A 17,955-nucleotide genomic window follows, 5' to 3' on the forward strand; every position below is an offset into this window, starting at 1 on the left:
ATCCCATGTTTGATGAGCAGCCTGTTGTTATGGAAATTTGGGGGATGTGATGACAAATACAGTGTTTAAATTTTACCACAGGGCCAAGCGGTGAGGAAGATGAGCTTTAAGAAGAACCCTTGACTAAGAAGACAGTGCCTAGATGTAGTTGGTAGATCCAGTGAGAACAATTGTAAAAACTGCATTGTGGGAGGCAGGATGCAAGGGTAGATGCTAGCCCGTGCTAGAGCGCCGCCCGCCCGTAATGGTTGCCTAGCAACAGACAGGCAATGCAGGATAGTTAGGGATGAGCAGAAATGTTGGTGCTGCCACTTTTGGAGAAAATGAGACAAGTGCTTGACTGTAAAATCATTGTGGCTTTTTGAAGAAACATAAAAGATATTCTCCCCTCCTCTGCTTTCCAATATCACTGTGCAATTCTTCTTCTTTAACGTCAGTTTCTTTTATTCTGAAAGTCTTTTTTTTCTTTCATTTTGTCTAGTTTTTTGGTGAAAATCAAATTAGATCACACACGCACACACATACAAAAAAAATACTTCTAGATGTTGTTGGATAGACCTGGTTGCCTGGCATTGCAGCCCCAAAGTATTGGAATTCATTGGAATACCTCATGTGCTTTGTTACAAATAATGGTTATCGGTGCACAGTCTGCAAATGATTTCCTTGTACACTGGAAATGATTCAAGGTCATTCACCACCCTCGCTTCCTTGCATTCGGTACAAGCTGACCAAAGACAAAGCATGCCCTTCCCACATGCATGTGAAGGAGTTCATCACTGAAGGGAACAAAGCCTGAGACCCCTGACCTAGGGCTAGTAGGACCTTTGTACAGTGACATCACTAGCCATGAGATGTACCTATGGCTTGCGATGAGAAAGAACCTGCCTCCAGAGTACACTTGTGTATGCTTAGCATATGCTGGCTAAGCCCTTTTTCATACTAACTCACTTAAACCTCTCATTGAGGACATTCTAATGTTATCCCTGTTTTAAGGATGTGAAAACTAAACCACAGAGAACTTAAGCATTACACACCCAAGTGATCCAGGGTTAAGTGGGGAAAGCTAAGATTCAAATCCAGATAGTCTGGGATGAATATTTCTTGCCTGGGCTTTGAGTATGGGTGATAAGACAGATGTTGTCCCTGTCCTCAAGGAATTGGCATTCTAGTTGGTATAACCCTATCGTCCCTCTCTTTTGGGTTTGGCACTACTCACTAAGGCCCTGGGGAGAACACATGGCTCAAAAACTCCCTGCAGACTCTTGCTTCCTAAAGCAGCAATTGCCCACTCTTTCTCCTCTCTGAAGACTCCCCATGCTGCTGCTGGGCCAGGCCTCTGATCTCTCTCCTGGCCTTCCACCCAGAATGCCCTGGCTTTCTCCCTCCCCTTTCCCATAGCATTGCCCCCCATCCCCCATAAAGATTTTAGTTTTTGCCATTGCTGGCAGTTGTGGCCCCTCCTGAGCAAGCTCAGATGACTATGTGGCCAAAAATGAATAACAGCAGTCTTCTTAGCTTTTGTATGCCCTACCTCTGTTCCTTCATTCAGCACCTGTTTAATGAATACTTATTCTGAGCCAGGCATTGTTGGGGTACGGTACCTAAACCCTCAGTGTTTTCTTAAAACATTTCCTCATTGTGGTCGTCCAGTTCCCAATTCCTAGTCAACATCTGGGCAACTGACAAAAGTTCTTGGGTGTCTGACTCCTCTAGCTCTACCCCTCCAGTCTGTTCACATCAAGCTCAGCCATATCACGTAGCAGTAAGTGCCACCTAGAGCCTGAGTCATCAGTCTGTTTCTCTAGTCCCATGTTGCTTTTAAGTCTCATCTCCTGTCATCATTCAAACTTTTACTCATTTGTTCTGCCCTTTGCAAATACCCATTCTGTACCTACTCAGGACACCATGCTGAGCCTGTGGGCTTTGTAATATTGATAGCTAGATCTGCTGGCTACTGACTGTTTGATCAGTGTGTACTTAGGTGTTAGTGTATATTCAGGGGAATGTATGCTATAGTGGTTAAGGGTGTCCATGGTATTACTTACTGATAAGCAGGAGGGAGAGGTTCAGAGAAGAGAGCAATCGGTCACTTGTTCGTGGAAGAACTAGAGGAAACTGCAGAAAGTGGTACCTTGTTTGCTTGATGCCTAGGTATGTGATGCGCAGCTGGTATGATTTGGATACGTTTGCTCCAAATCCCATGTGTTAAAGGCTTGGTCTCCAGGGTGGCCTGTTGGGAGGAGCTGAAACCTTTGAGAGTTAGGGCCTCGTAGAAGGTCCTTAAGTCATTGGCTTTGAACAAGAGAGTGGGGTGATCAACAGTGTTTTAGTAACATTATGATACTATCTATCATTCAGGTCTTTATAATTGAAATATTGTTTTATTTTCGGGATCAAGCTACCGTGTGCTGTCTAAGATCTAAATGGCGCCAGTATTATTATACCTGTTTGACGAAGGTAGAAATGGACAGAGTTCAAGCTGCTCATCCAGTAAATGGTTGGAGTGGAGCTTGAATCCAGATCTTATTTCCCCAAGTAATCTGCTCTTTCTGGGACTCCTTTATAGATAGATTATGGGGAACAGAATGAGGAAGTAGGAAGCCCTCCTAAGACTCTGATGCAGACCTCTGAGCATGGTGCCTACAGGGGCAGTGGAGGGGAAGGCACGAGGACATTCACAACTGACATTGTGCAGGAGGAGGAGGAGATGGTGACAGGCCAAGGAAGCAGGTTGCCTGTGAGGTCATCATTATGGTTCTCTAGGAGAGTTCCTGACATCGTGAGGTGTCGTGAGGTGGTCACTAGCCCCTGGATGAACTGTTCCTCAAGCTGTCTTGAAAGGTGTTGGTGGAAGCCTTCCATTTGCTCAATAGCACCCATACTTGGTGCGTGCTATTCATTGTTTGGTTTCAAAACTATAAGAATGGTTCCCAGCAATCTGCACAACTGTGGAACTCAGGAAAACAAAGCCAAAGCACCAGCCCTCACACATTCCAGGGCACCAAGAGAGGAGTGTTCTTCAGAAAGCTTTCCAGGTTCTCTGAGGTAAACTGACCAAACACTGGCCATCCATTAGCCCATCAGTCTTTCCTGCCCATGCGAACAACCCCTCTGTCGACAGCCATGCTCCCTCTTATGGACAGTTGCTGCCACTCTCCAACCCTGTTTCCCCTGACCAGCCCAGGGTTGGGCTAAATACGTGGTGTTCATGATGTGTTTCCTGGAACCCTGTAAGTTCTAGAAACTTCTTTCTTGGTCCACCACAACAATGGACAAAATGAGTGTGGGCAGTTCCTTGGTTCACCAGGAAACACCTTTTGTTTGCTTTAAATATTTCCTTTGAACAAAGGGTTCACCAGGTTCGAAAAAGATTTTTATTAAACTGTGATAAAATATCTCCCAGAGCCCATTCTAACAAGCATTTCTTAGTTCAGTGAAAGGTGTTAATACTTCCCAAACCTTACTGTTGCTTTGTGCTTTGAAACTTAAATAGGCACTTTTACCTAGATCAGTGATGGCAAGCCTTTTAGAAATGAATGCCCAAACTGCAACCCAAAACCCACTTATTTATCTCAAAGTTCCAACACTGCAATTAAACCTGAATAGTGCAGTTTTAGTTTAGAAAAAAGTACGTGGTGACTTGGCTCGCATGCTGGCAGAGTGTTGTGCATGCCCACTGTGGCGTTCGAGCTATAAGTTTGCCATCATGGACCTGGATTATTTCATTCATTCCTCATTCAGTGCAATGAAAGATGGTGTTTAATCCCTATGGTAAGTGAAGAGATTGGGGACCACATTATGGAACTGTAAGGTTGTAGAACTAGCTAAGCCCAAACCCAAATGTTGTAAGTAGATCTTTTCAAGTTATGTGTTTATTGTCTTTCTGCTCTAGGAGGTGTACAAAATAATGGAATACTGCAGTAGAACATAAACATTCTGCAGAATTTATCATATTGTAACTATTAAGTATTCAGCGACATTATTTGATATAATATTCTAAATATCAATTCTAACCTGACCTTTGAAGAACACTTTTGTTCCTGCTTGACAATAATTTTTGTCATTTGAGATCTTCAGTGCTGATGCAATGGCTTCTAAAATCCTTATAATTCCACTTGTGGGATCAGGGATAGATGGATCCGTTTAACACAGCTGATGGGGTGCATCTCCTCTGGCACCCAATTGCACAAAATCAACATCTGCAGAGCTGATTTGATTTGAACCATGCTGTTACACTCCTGGTACTTTATCACCATCTTTAATAAATATTGAAGGGCAGCATGTATCTATATCAATAGCACCTATATTAAAAGTTAAGAGAGGGCCAGGGATTTAGCTCAGTGGTTCCACTGCCTGCCTCTAAAGTGCAAGGTCCCGAGTTCAATCCCCAGTACCAAAAAAAAAAAAAAGTTAAGAGACATCAGAAGCAGTGGTACACACCTATAATCCCAGCTACTTAGGAGGTTGAGACAGGATAGCAAGTTTGAGGCCAGCCTTGGTAACGTAGCAACTTAGCAAAATCCTGTCTCAAAATAAAAAATGAAAAGGACAGGACATGTAGCTCACTGCAAAGGCCCTAGGTTTAGTTTCCAGTATCACATATCACACACACACTATACACACATGAACACATGCACACACACACACACACACAGTTGTATTTTGTAAAAGAAATCCATCTTCCTTGGGGACTCATACCAAGAAATGAATGGTCCACCTGGGAAATGATTTTGAGAGCCATTTACACCAAAACTGTAGGATTAGGAGACTGGGGAGGACCTGCCTTCCAGAGAATTCCATCATTTAGTGAGTCACACCAGAAAAAGCCCAAGAGTCATTTCCCATAAACTCAGCAAAGTATTCACAGTAGTGATAGCTAACATTTGTTATGCATCATTTATGTGCCAAGGACTTTACACACCTTATCTGACATAAACCTCTCATTAACTTTATGGCAGAGATCTTGCTGTCATACTTTACAAGTAGGAACCTACAGATCAGCAAGTTACTAATTGTGATTGAAATGCATGTAAGTTCAAATTCTCCTCCTACTCACTGTCCTACCATGCCCACATTTTCTTTCTTTGTTTTTTGTTTTCTGAGTCAGGATCTCACTATGTAGTTCAGGCTGGGTTTGAACTCACTATGTAGCCCAGGATGGCCTTGAGCTCTGAGCTGATCATCCTGTCTTTATTTATTTATTTTATTTTGAGACAAGGTCTCACTAAATTCACTAAATGTTCAGGCTGGCCTCAAACTTGCAGTCTTCCTGCTTCAGGCCCTCCAGTAGGGATTTCACGTGTGTGCCGCCATGGCCTGCCATTTTGTGCTTAATTGTCAATAATTAGACTTTTTAATCTAAGTTTTGATTTAAAATTTTTAAATTCTCTAGCCATACAACACAAAATAGTCTTAATCAATTTTATCTTCTAAACCGTGTGTGTCACCCATTTTGTTGAATTAATTTGATGTTTCTTGCCTGCCTAACACCTGCAGGGTTCAGTGTTAGGGGAGATCTGGGGGCTGCAATAGCTGCAGACAGCTAGCTTCTTGAAAGAGAAGGGGTTGTGGGGGAGGCAAAGGATCAGACATCTGCAGGAGTGGGTAGGGGAGAAGGCATCCTGGACAAAGAAACAATGCTTGCAAAATGTGGGGCCAGTGGTAAACAAGAATGTCTGAAGGTAGTCAGTAAATCAATTCAGTTAAAAGCAGAGGAATCATGAAAAGGCGTCATGGGAAATAAAATCGAAAAGCATAGAATAAGTCACTTGTGGCAGGTCCTAGTTGCCGAGTTATGGCATGTAAGTAGAAAGGGCACGTTGATGCTTTCTGAAAACCACCAGAGCAAGATATAAAATGAGAAGTCTGAGACAATCCAGTCCATTTGGATCTGTGTCCTAGGGTTAAAAGTGCCTGAGCTAGGGGCTCTTACAGAAAAGCGAGCATGTTACCAAGAGTAAAGTAGATAAATTAGTAACTGGCTATATATATGTATGTGTGTGTGTGTATGTGTGTGTATATATATATATGCGTGTATATGTATAGAGAGAGAGAGTTGCCTATGGACCAGACAAGTCCCAAATACCTAAGATTTTTAAGTCTGATCAAATGAAATTGTGCCAGAAGGGAATTGAGGAAAGAACTGCTTTTTGGAGGGGAAGGCGTGCCAACAGATTCCGTTTGGGCAGTATTGGGTTTAGGGTAATCGTAACACCAAAAGGAAAAAGCCACCTTGTGGTTGGAGAAGCCAGTTGAAATTTGATGGCAGGTTTAAACTGGAGGTATCTGGGAGTCAGTCTGTTCCAGGAAGTGGTTGCAGCTGGTAAGGGGAAAAGCCTTCCAGGAAGAGGAGAGGACGAGAGAGTGAACCAAGGGCAGAGAGTGCAGAGTGGGGAGGACAGCAGCTGGGCATGAAGCTGGGTCAGAGAGGTAGGAGAGAGCCAGAGGAGCCAAACAGAGAAATCCCAGGAGAGGCTGCCACCGAGGTCCAGGCCAGGTTGTGCCTTGTGGGGCTGTCCTGTGTGGAGCTTGATGCGTACCCTGTCCCTGACATCTTCCCTATGGGGGCCAGAGTGACCATTAGACTCGGAAGCCAGGGAGTAGCGGGTCAGGCTTCTTTGAAAGGGCTCCAGATTTTCAATTTTTTTCTCACCAAAGGATCATTTTCATTTCTTCTGAGGATTCAAAATTAATATCTTTTATCCAGTCTTTTATTTGCCTAATGGGCATTTTTTGTCCAATTTGAATAGCTTGTTCAGTTTTAATAGCTGTGTATATTTTATATATTTATGTCACATTGCAATATAAGTTGCAAGTGCTGCTTTTTCATTTTGTCAGTTTTCTTTCCATTTTGGATTCCTTTATGGTCCAACACAAAGCCTGGATCATTAAGTGTGGTTAGTTACTGGCAACTGCCCACCTGTCTTCCAAAGCAACTGTATCATTTTGCACTTTTACCAGCAGCAAGTGAGAGCTGTCGCTCCGTGTCCCCCGCCATGTCCTCCCAAGCATTCGATGTTGGGCCACGCTGTGGATTTTGACTGTTCTGATGTCTGTGTAGCAGGGAGTCATTGCCATGTCTCCTTCTGTGAGATGTCTGATCAGATCCTTTGCCCATTCTTTAAGCCGATTATTTGATTTCATAATGAGTTTTAAGAGTTCTTTACATATTTTAGATACCAGTCGTTCTGTTCATCAGAGCTGGGTTTTACAAAGGTTTTCTCCAAGGCTTTGTCTTTTTATCCTCGTAACAGTTTCATTCACAAACTTTTTAGTGAAACCCAACTCACTAATTTTTCCTTTCATGGGTCATGCTTTGGGTGTTGTCTCTAAGAAGCCCATGTCTTCTAATATTTTTGTATCTTTATCTTTTAGGTGTGTCATAAATCCAATCTAGGGGCCAGGGATTTAGCTCAGTGGTTTTGTCGCCTGCTGCGCAAGCATAAGCGCAAGGATCAGAGTTCGATCCCCAGTACCAAAAAAATAAAAAATAAAAAAATCCAATCTGCTAATCTCTATTTTGTAGGCAACTTTAATGCATTTGAGTCCAATGTCAGTGCTACTATATTTTTAATTTTCTGTTGTTTTACGTTGTACTTTTTAATATCCATGTTATTCTTTTTGCCTCTCCTTTTTCTCCTTTCTGTTGATTCATTAAGTTCTCACCCTTCACCTTTCTTCTGTTAATTTTAAAATTTTATTGTTTAAGAATTTAATCCGTGTTTCTCTTTCTTCTCAAACAATAAAGAAATCTGGACTTCTAATCCCAATCACTGCTTCTCTAAAAATTTCTTCTGCTGCGGTATCTTATTTTTAGGCTTTCAAAGTAGTCATTGTTGTTGTTATTTGTACAACCCGTTCTTGTGTACAATTACTCACAAGTTACTACTTTTTTGTTTCAATGTTTTCCTGGTAGCCTTGTCCTTTCAATCTAGTTTAGTTTGATTTTCTGAACGAGGTACCCTTTATAGTTATCTTATTATAGCCTGCTTTTCTGATTTGTGATTCTAAAACTGCCTTTACTTTTGCCCTTGTTTCTGAGTGATAAACTAAGTGAATTTTAAATTCTGTTGATAATCATTTTTCTCCCAGTTCCCTAAAAAATACTCCCCACTGGACTTTTGAGCTTTGTTCTTGCTGCTGAGAAGTTGATACCTAATTGTTGTTCCATTATGGGAAATCTATTTTTCCTCTGGTGCCTTTTAAGATTTTTCTTTTGTCTTTAGGATTCTTCAGTATAACTGCAGTGGATACTTCTCTATGGGTTTATGTTTATTTAATCTTAGCAGGATTCTTTGGACTTCTTCAATCTGAAGATCTGGTTTATCAACCATTCCCTACAATTATTGGCTATTATTTCCTAGCATATTAACTTGCATCCTTTTTACTTTGCTTTAATAATAATCCTTAGATGCTTATTAGACCCTCTCTTCTAGCTCACATGTGTTACTTCCCATCTCTTCGCCTTTCTTATTACATTCTCCCTAACTTCAGATCTTCCTTCTACTTCATGATGCTTTCGGATGTTACTATTTTATTCTTCAGTGGTTTGTTTTTTTTTATTTCAGTGTCTTTATTTCTCACTCTTAGACCTTCTAAAATGTATGCTTTATAGTTGAGAGCTTAGACCAGTGTCCAGCTGCCTGAGTTCAAATTCTTGCCAGTGTTTACTATCTATGATGCCTTAGGAAATTACTTAACTTCAGTTTTCTCACCTGTTATATGAGGATAATAATAATAATAATAATAATAATAGATCCTAACAATTCAAATTGTTTAGAATGAGGATTAGTAGAGTTGGAATATGTAAAAGAATTAAAACAATGCCTGGAACTGGGCACAGTGGCACACACCTGTAGTCCCAGCATTTGGGAGGCTAAGGCAAAAGGATTCCTGTGACTTCAAGGCCACCTTGGATTATATATCAAGAGCGTGTCTCAAACAAACAATAATAAACCAGGTGTGGTGCCACACACTTGTAATCCTAGCATTCTGGGAAGCTGAGACAGGAGGACACAAGTTTGAGTTCAGCCTGTCTCAAAAATAAAAAAGGGCTGTGGATGTAGCTCAGTGTGAAGTCCTGCAAGATGGGGGATGGCGGAGGTTTGACAACTGTCAAGTACAGTAGTAGGAACTGTGTATTAGCTATTATCAAACTTGCCTTTTTTCCCTTGTTTTATGATTTCTTTTACTTTCAAGTCATTTACCTATAATTATTTTTAAATTACCAACTAATTGACCAATCATCTGAAGTTCTTGGAAGTCTAATCTTTTGTTTGGTTGTCTCTTGCTCATAAATTTAGATTATTTTCTCTTGTGTTTTAAAATATGGAGTTACAAGTGTCTCTTCATTGAGGCTTTAATTATAAGAATTCTCTGGGATTTGAAGGGACCTCTGTACCTCCAGATAGATTTTTTTTTTTTTCTGATGCTCTCTTCAGGAGCCTGGAAACACTATCTTTATTAATATCTTTTTGTTGTTGTTTTGTTTTGTGTTTTTTTGTTGTTGTTGTTGTTGTTTTGGTACCGGGGATCGAACTCGGGTCCTTGCGCTTGCGAGGCAGGCAACGGAACCACTGAGCTAAATCCCCGACTCATTGTTTTGTGTTTTGAGACAAGGTCTCACTTTATGTTCAGGCTGGCCCTGAACTCACTTTGTAGCCCAGGCTGGCCTCGAACTCATGGCGGTCCTCCTGCCTCCGACCTCTGCCTCCTGAGTGCTGGGATCACAGGCATGGGCCACCACGCCTGGCTCTTTATTAATATCTTGATATGAAGTAGGACAGATTCCTGGCATTGCAATATTGAGAGGTCAGGTAGAAGAAAAGAAGTAGCCAGAGAGGTTGAAAGTAGAAAAAAAAGCGAAAGTGTAGAGAAATTAAAGAAAATAGTACATTTCAATTAAGCTAGGTGTAGGCAGCAGTGGTAGTGAATGTCACATGCTACTAAGAGATTGAAAAAAGGTGAGATCAAAGAATTTTCCATTGGATGTAACAGTGTGGATGTTTTCGATGATTTTGGATTTCAGGGTAGTGGTATGGAGAAGTCGTATTGGAATCATATGTAAGGTTGAATATTAAATGGGATTCTTTGCAGTGTTACACTGGAGGTTATAGCCAGTGCAATAAAACAAGAAAGATAAAAGGCAAAGATTGTAAAGGAAGAAGTAAAACTATATTTTCAGCTAATATACACACTTGCAGAAAGCTAAAAAATTTAAATACAGTATCAATAAAAAGCATCAGAGACCTAGAAAAATTTTAATAAAGGATATGTAAGACTCTTACACTGGAAATTGCACATAAAATGCTGCTGAGAGAAATTAAATGTAAAGATATGTTTATGGATTGGAAGGTTTGGTGTTATGTCAGTTGCTTCCAAATTCATTGACAGATGTCATTGTAGTCTCAATCAAAATCCCAGTGTGAACTGATGTAAAAATCAAATTGATTTAAAATGGATTTGGAAATGCCAAGAATTTGGAATAGCCAAGACAACTTTGTAGAAGAACATGCTTATTTCCAAAATTAACATGGGTATGCAAAAGCTACGATAGTTGCAAAGAACAAGGCCTTACAGTGCATGATTTCAAGATTCACCATAAAAACACAGTAAGTCTATGATGCTGAAATAAAAATACATAAAACCTTCAATAGAACAGAAGAGTACAGAAATAGACACAGACATAATCAGGTTTTCAACAAGGGCAGCAATGTAATTCAGTGAACCAAGGATGTCCTTTTCACAGGTGGCACTAATGCAGTTGGATATACATGCATAAAATAAGTAAATTTGGGACATTAATTGAACAAAATTAATTTTAGATATATGACAGACCTAAATAAAGCTAAAGATGCACAGAGCAAGGTTTGGCATCGAGGTCATCTTGTAGCTCCAGCTGTTTCCCCAGCATGTTATCAGGAACATTCAGATAAGCACAGCTCAGGAGTGCCCAGGGGAAGCCAGGGATTTTCTCTTTGGGGTCGAGAGGAGCACTCCACGTAGATGCGAACTGAGCGTCTCTGGTCTTGTAGACTCTTGTCTGGAAAGGGGTTTTTGGTCTCAGGCCAATGCTCTTCGATCTAGACAGGAGTCAGGAGCCCAGGGAGAAGAGGAGTGGGAGAGGGAGCGACAATCGGTAAGAAAGTGGGGACAAAACCCTGTACTTCTAGTTGGGGCCCGGGGCTCTGCCTCAGGCTTTGCCCTCCTTTCTTCTCCATGTACCTTGTATGACACCTCTACATCTCCCTGAGATTTCCTTTAGAATGTTTTTTGCTATACATCATTAAATGTGCTCTTCAAAATTTAAACTTTGGTACCAGATTTTCATATTGTGGGCTGAGAGCAAGCTTGTAATTAGCAGCCATACCTGAAGAGCTATGGCGGAATAATCTACCACCATCCATGTTCCTTATAAGCAATGGCCCTATAAACTGTTTAGCTAAACAGCTGACCGTTAGTTTAGCTGTAGAGGCTTGGTATCCTATTCAATCCAGGCTGCTATACAAAGTACCATAGACTGGGCAGCTCATAAACAGCAGGCCTTTACTTCTCACAGTTCTGGAGACTGGAAGTTCATGGTCAGGGTGCTGCCTGGTTGGGTTCTACTGAGAGCTCCTTCCAGATTGCAGATTGCTGATTCCTTGTGACCTCACATGACAGAAGGCAAGGCAGCTCTTTGGAGTGAGGAATCTAATTCATGAGGGCTCTACCCTCACAACCCAATCACCTCCTGATAGCGTTGCACTGGAGATTAGGATTTCAACACAGATGCAAACAGTCCATACACTTGGTAATGGGTCAGCCTGGCTAGGCTGAACTGCATTTCCCAGACTTCCCTTCTTTGTATGTTTATGATTAGGGTGCACTCCAAGAGAGATTCTTATGGGATATTGGGAGGACAAATGTGAGACAGCTGCTGTTTTAGTGTGTGTACACACACACCCCATCACTGTGCTAGCTCACTCTGCTGGTATGAGGCAACAGCTGGACCTCCCCCCCACCCCGCCGCCACCCGCCTTCATCCCCCCTTGGCTTCCCTGATTCCTGGCCATCACCACATGTGTATGTATATTTAGCTCCGTGATGAAGGGGCTCCTTATGTAAGATGCTCACACTCCCAACTCCAGAGGCAACACATGCTGACAATGGCTTCTGTCCTCTTGGGCTTCAGCTCATGTTGCTTCCTACTTAGTCTTCCTCTGGCTTCTGCCTGCCTTGTGGACCTCTAGTTTCAACATCAGGACAAAGGTAATAGTTTTATGAAGACTGTTTAACCAGCTCCCACCATTGTATAATGTCAAATTCCTGTAAAATACAAATATATATACACATATACATATATATTTTATGTAACCTCTTCTGTTTCTCTGACTGAGCTCTCACTGGTACACCTCTGTCCCCCAAAAGCCAGTTTTATTCATTATCACTTCATTAGTTGCTTAGGCTGAGTTTCAGGCGAACCGTAAAACATGTGTCATCCAGAATTCCACCCTCTAGAATTCTCCATCTTACACAATAGTTCCACACCTCAAAGTATCAAGATAAATGAAGCCCCCTCCCTTTAGTGATGAAGCCACCATTTAACATCCAGGGACAATAGACTACACCAGGGCACTGGGGGACAAAGCAGCTAGTCCAGAAGGAGACAGAAGAAAGAGAGAAGGACAAGGGCAGGCGATAGTATGGGGAATAAGCTCTCGATGGGGGTGGATCCTGAGTGGAGAGCAGATGCTAGAACTCTGGAGTTTGAGCAGAGCAGAACTTTGTAAGCTGCCCTGCGGTGTCACATCAGGGCATTTACTGTACAGGATCACTGTCCATTTGCCACCCACACCCGGAGTGGGCAGAATCAGTTTGGAAATGCATATCCCATCTTCTGGCAGCCCCAGGTGCCAGTGATTCACAGTATTACTCAGAATATAAAAAATTATTAAAGATGATATTTCAAGGGATGCTGATTTATCACCTAGACAACCTACGAATGTCTTTCAGTCTCTCAGTATTCAGCCTAGAGTTTTTAGGCTTGGAATTCTGTTAGAAGCCAAATCCAAAGGAGGGGTTGGAGGAAACCACCTCCAAAGGAGTCCCCTTGGGCTCCACTGATGTGTACTGTGGAATTAGCCCTCAAGCCTTGGAGTGTGGAGGAAACACATCCTGTGAGGGAAGGGTGAGCGCAAGCCCTGCAGAAGGTACCTCCAGCCTGGGTGTTGTGGTGCTGACAGTCACAAGGGTTCCCACACAGAGAGACACTCGTAGGAAGACTCCTTCAACTTCACACTCGCTGAGTAGTTTTGCTGTTACACCTGTGTCTTAGCCCAGGAGGTTACCTTTTAAGTCTAATAGGTAAGAAGCCTAAAAGCAAACAGACTTGTTCAACTTGTTTTGTGTTTGTTTGTTTGTTTGTTTGTTTGGAGGGGGACATGGTCTTGCTTTGTAGTTCAGGCTGGCCTTGAACTTGAGATGCTCCTTCTGCCTCAGCTTTCTGGATGCTGGGATTACAGGCATGCACCACCACACCTGGCCCTGGTTGAACTTTTACTTAAAGAAAATATTTTCCCTCAAGTCATAATACCACTTTATCGTAAGTGTCTCACTTCCTCTGCGTTTTCCATCTCTATGGCACCCAGACGTTAACAGCAACATACATGATCATGGTCCCCATGAATCATAAATAGTTCCCTGTCCTCACTGTGGTCCAGTAGGGAAGGCAGAAGGGTCCATAAACGCAGTTTTTTTTAAATAGCAAAATACTGATACATTTTAGACATACCTAATAACACTCCTCATAGCGAATGTGCACCTGTACATGATACCTCCCGCCTCTTTTCCCATTCCTCCCCTCCCTATGTACAAAAGCTTTGTTTCCATTTTTTCTTCTATTTTCACTTTTTTTTCCTTGTCCCTTCCTTCCTTTCTCCCTTCCCTCTCCCTTGTTCCCCTAATGCACTGTTTTTTTTTAAGTGAGCGTAATCACTTCAGGAGTTTTCCTAGCTCTGATTTCCACACCATCCTGTGCTCCCGTGGAGCCCTTGGCAGAGATCGCTCTTTGCTCTCACGTGATGCCTGCTTTGGTTTGACTCTGCTGTTCCAACAATGCCGACAGCACCCAGAAAGGAACTTGATGCACCTGCCAGTGAATCTTGAAAGCCAGGTTAAGGGTTCCAAATGGCTGAGATTTTACTATACTTTTTTTAAATGGAATGTAATTAGGGGAAGCCTAACTGGGAGAAAATGGCTTGTGGTGGGTTTATGTTAACTAATCAATAGATGAGACTCTTCTGCTGCATTTGCAGTTAAAAAAAAAAGTCTCAAGCAGTGCTAGGGCCTTAGAGTCTCCACTCCTGAGCATCCTGAGTGTGCACGCCCCCCTCCACCCGAGTACTGGGGATCGAACCCGCAGCCTTCTCACTCAGCCACATCCCTGCCCCTTTCTCCCTTTTTTTTCCCCCCAAGTAGCCAAGTTGCCCAGGCTAGGCTCAAACTTTCAGCCTTCGTGCCTCAGCCTCCCAAAGTGCTGGGATTGCACACGTGTGCCACTGTGCCCAGCTTCTCTTCTAGCTCTTTATGAGATGTGTGATTAGTTGTTTTAAACTATAGTCGATCTGCTTTACGGTGGAACATTGGTATTTCATTTAGGCAGTTATCAGAGCTCCCTCTGTCTTCCCAAACCCCTCTCTTCTTAACCTCTAGCAACCACTGTTTTACTCCCCACTTACATAATGTCAGCTTTTTTAGCATCCACATGTGAGAATTGATGTATCTTACGTGCTTCGTTCCTAGTCTCCTTCCTTCTGCTGCACTGTGATTGTTTTTAGCCTTATATACAAATGCTTATCTATATAAAACATGATTCTAAAATGCACCATTGCTTTTCTAGATACAATTACCAATCTAGAGCCCTTAACTACTTTCTTCCAATTGAAAGTGGAAATTACCACTACTTGGCAAAAAAAGGAGCACAAAAAGGAGATACAAAGTTTAAGATACTACTGTACAAAATGTTAACATAGGTTTGTTTGGTTTTTTTTCTTAAATGCTACTTTTGTTTGTTTTGGGTAGTACTGGGGGTTGAACCCAGGGCCTCTTGCATGCTAGGCAAGTCCTCTACTACTGAGCTACATCCCCAGCCCTCTTACATGCTTTTATATACAACAAAACCAGAGTCTTATCTACACCAGTGTTATAAAAAGAAAACAGAAAAGGATTTTAGACCCCCCCAAAAAAAATTCTAAAGAAAGACAATTAATTTAATAGCTGCCCTCAAGGGAAAATGCAGATGAGGGTGAAGCTATCCCAAGTTAGCAATTAGATAAATCCTGAGGATTATAGCACAGGAGGAATTAGGTTCCCTTTTCAGAAATGCCACAACTCTGCTAGAAATTGAATAAATGTGATTACAGCTATATATTTTTTTGACCCATGGTCCTGTAGCTGTGAGTGTCTAACCCTCACTGAGTCAGCCCTTTCTGTGTCCCTGTCCCCTCAGTGCAAACCTGTCCAAGGCCGCATGGGGAGTGCTGGAGAAGAACGGCACCCAGCTGATGATCCGTTCCTACGAGCTCGGGGTCCTTTTCCTCCCTTCAGCATTTGTGAGTTCACACTTTTTAACTGTCCGTTTGGCCACACAGGAAATGAGTTGACTTTTCTGGTCTCCACTTTTTGTCACAGTGACATGCCCAAGGTTGGCAGGTGGCAGGGTCAAGATTCCAACCCAACCTGTGCTCTTAACCTCTGGGCTGTGCAGAAGAATTTACTACTCACAGGGTGCAATGGGATACCCAAATAGAGACTGACAGGTGAAGTTATTCAGAGTACTTACATAAGTGTTGGGAAACACGGTATGAAGATTTAGCACAAGGTGGTAAATGGCAAGTCACCGAAGGAACGGCCCAGCCAAGCATGGGGCATTGTAGGTGGGTGTGATTAGAGGACTTAGTTGGGAACCAGAGGGAGGAAGATAGGGCTGAAGGTTTCAGTATGGGAGAAGAGTGGGAAGAACATTGCACCCGGAAAGGGAAGGGCAGGAGCAAAAATGGGAAGCAGAGAAGCTTGAGCATCAGCTAGAGTTGAGGGGTCGGCAAAGGACCTGTGTACTGTGCCTCTGAGTCCCTGGGAAGGGACCACACTGGGCGCTGTGTCTCAAGATGGCCCGCACAGATGCTCATCCCACAGCTTTGGAATAGCGCACAGTTTCTGCAGCCAAACACCAGATGAAGAGGCCAGCTGGCGAGTGGGGACCAGCTTGTACAAGCCATACGTTGCTCTAGGCACTGGAATCACATTGGTCCAGTGAGGCATGTTCCCACCCCCAACACCAAGAGGCATGGTCGCCCCAGGCTCTCCAGTCCCGCTTCCTCACACTCGCTCTGGGCCACACTCGTCAGTGGATTGCAGTAAGACTGGCCCACACAAAGAGATGGCTAGTGCTTTTTTCCTTGCTTTTTTCCTTTATTACCACTTGCTGTAGCTGAATATAGGATAAGCACACATGACACAGCTCCATTGTGAACCACTTTGGCGGGAGCAGATTTAGCTAAGGGGGTGCTCTGAGCTTGTCCTTGGATTTGAATCTGGACCCACCCACGAAACACATGGGAATTCACATCCACAGGGTGCTGGAGAGCACCTTCCCTCCCGGCCGCCCTTGAGGTCTCACTGGTCTGCCCTCACAGCTTGTTCTCACTCTCGCTCTCTCCCCACCCTTGCCAGCCTTTATCCATCCTTCTACAACTTAAAGCGTTCACTACAAATCTGTATAACTGGCCTGTTGAGGGTGGAATTCTGCACATTTCAGCCCATTTTGTTTCCTTTCTACAGAAGGACTTTAGCTTACAACTGAAGACAGCAGCTTCTGTGGCCCTGGGAGGTAAATGATTAGCTGCTTTTTAGACAGGGATAAGACATCCCTAAGGTTCCACAGTGAGAGTGGGGCACAGTCCCAAGACCTGAGATTTCAGGATCTCTTCCTGATCTTCCAAATTTATCACAGCCCACAGTGAGCCCAGAGCTCTGGGGTAACAGTATTCGGTAATGTGCTGTGATTATAGCGATTAGCATTAAACTGAGGCTAGAGTAATCTCCCAGCAGTAACTTTAGTAGTGGGAAAATTCCATGTCATTCTAGTTTGGCTTTTGCTGTAAGGATTTGCAAAATTCTAGTCTTTTGTAACTGTTCTGCCCTGACCTTTGATAATGAAAATGTTAATAGGAAAGAAATGTATTGCCCTTCCACATCATCTAGGTCCTTCCCAGCTGCTAAATTTTAGCTCAGATATTTATTCTGTGTATACTAGAGAAGGATAATAGAGGGAAAAAATAGGAGTTATCACTTAGACTCTGCAAATTGATTTTATACCTCTTATTTCTACATTTGTGGAAAAAGAAAAAGGCCCACTATAGCACACTTGAGGTAAAGTAGAAATTTCATTATTTATGAAAGGCCATCCATCAGGCAAGAAGATTAAAAATGGATTCCACCCCATTTGTGTTATCCTAACAGATTCCAGAGATAAGCCTTCCCCAGGCTAGCTAGATGATTGACAGACTGATTCACAGTTACATTTGAGATTGAATTTGTCTTTCTAAATCTTTAATAGATGTATCAAAAGCAATATGGTACTGGCCCAATTCTGTAGCCATTTATATATTTTCTATTCTCTTTTTATATATGTGGAAAACTGAAGAGAGAGATAAATAAGAGGAAAAGAATGAAATACAGAAAGAAAGAAATAACTGGGACTTTGTATGTATGTCAGTCAGCTATCTAAAAGAGAAACTCTGGCCTTTCAATGTATAGGCTAAATTTAATTCACTGTTTTTATGTGTGTCAAGTGAAATATATGAAATTAGAGTTAGAAAAAGAACATGCTAAGAAGATGACACATTCTCCAACAGTGTGTTGGCTTGTCTTGAGCCACACAGCCTGGAACAGTACTTCACAGCAGCTTCCTCTATA

General features: G+C 42.4%; 1 protein-coding gene across 11 annotated transcripts in view; it reads left to right on the top strand.

Moving 5' to 3' along the window:
- Tdp1 (tyrosyl-DNA phosphodiesterase 1) overlaps nt 1-17,955 on the top strand; it is a 95,901-nt gene that overhangs the window by 50,630 nt on the left and 27,316 nt on the right. For 4 of the 11 annotated variants that reach the window (XM_087195469.1, XM_087195468.1, XM_087195467.1 and 1 more), the window contains exons 14-15: nt 15,488-15,590; nt 16,819-16,867. The exons of 3 other annotated variants lie outside the window; for them this stretch is intronic. In XM_087195469.1, the coding sequence (XP_087051595.1) occupies nt 15,488-15,590; nt 16,819-16,867 (152 nt within the window). The remainder of the gene's footprint in view (nt 1-15,487; nt 15,591-16,818; nt 16,868-17,955) is intronic. 4 more of the 11 variants (XM_087195463.1, XM_087195464.1, XM_087195470.1 and 1 more) reach the window with 1 other exon arrangement.

Source organism: Heterocephalus glaber, unplaced genomic scaffold (genome assembly GCF_053883595.1).
Source record: "Heterocephalus glaber isolate CG9 unplaced genomic scaffold, H.glaber_assembly_v1.0 deba00001608, whole genome shotgun sequence".
Taxonomy (NCBI): Eukaryota; Metazoa; Chordata; class Mammalia; order Rodentia; family Bathyergidae; genus Heterocephalus; species Heterocephalus glaber.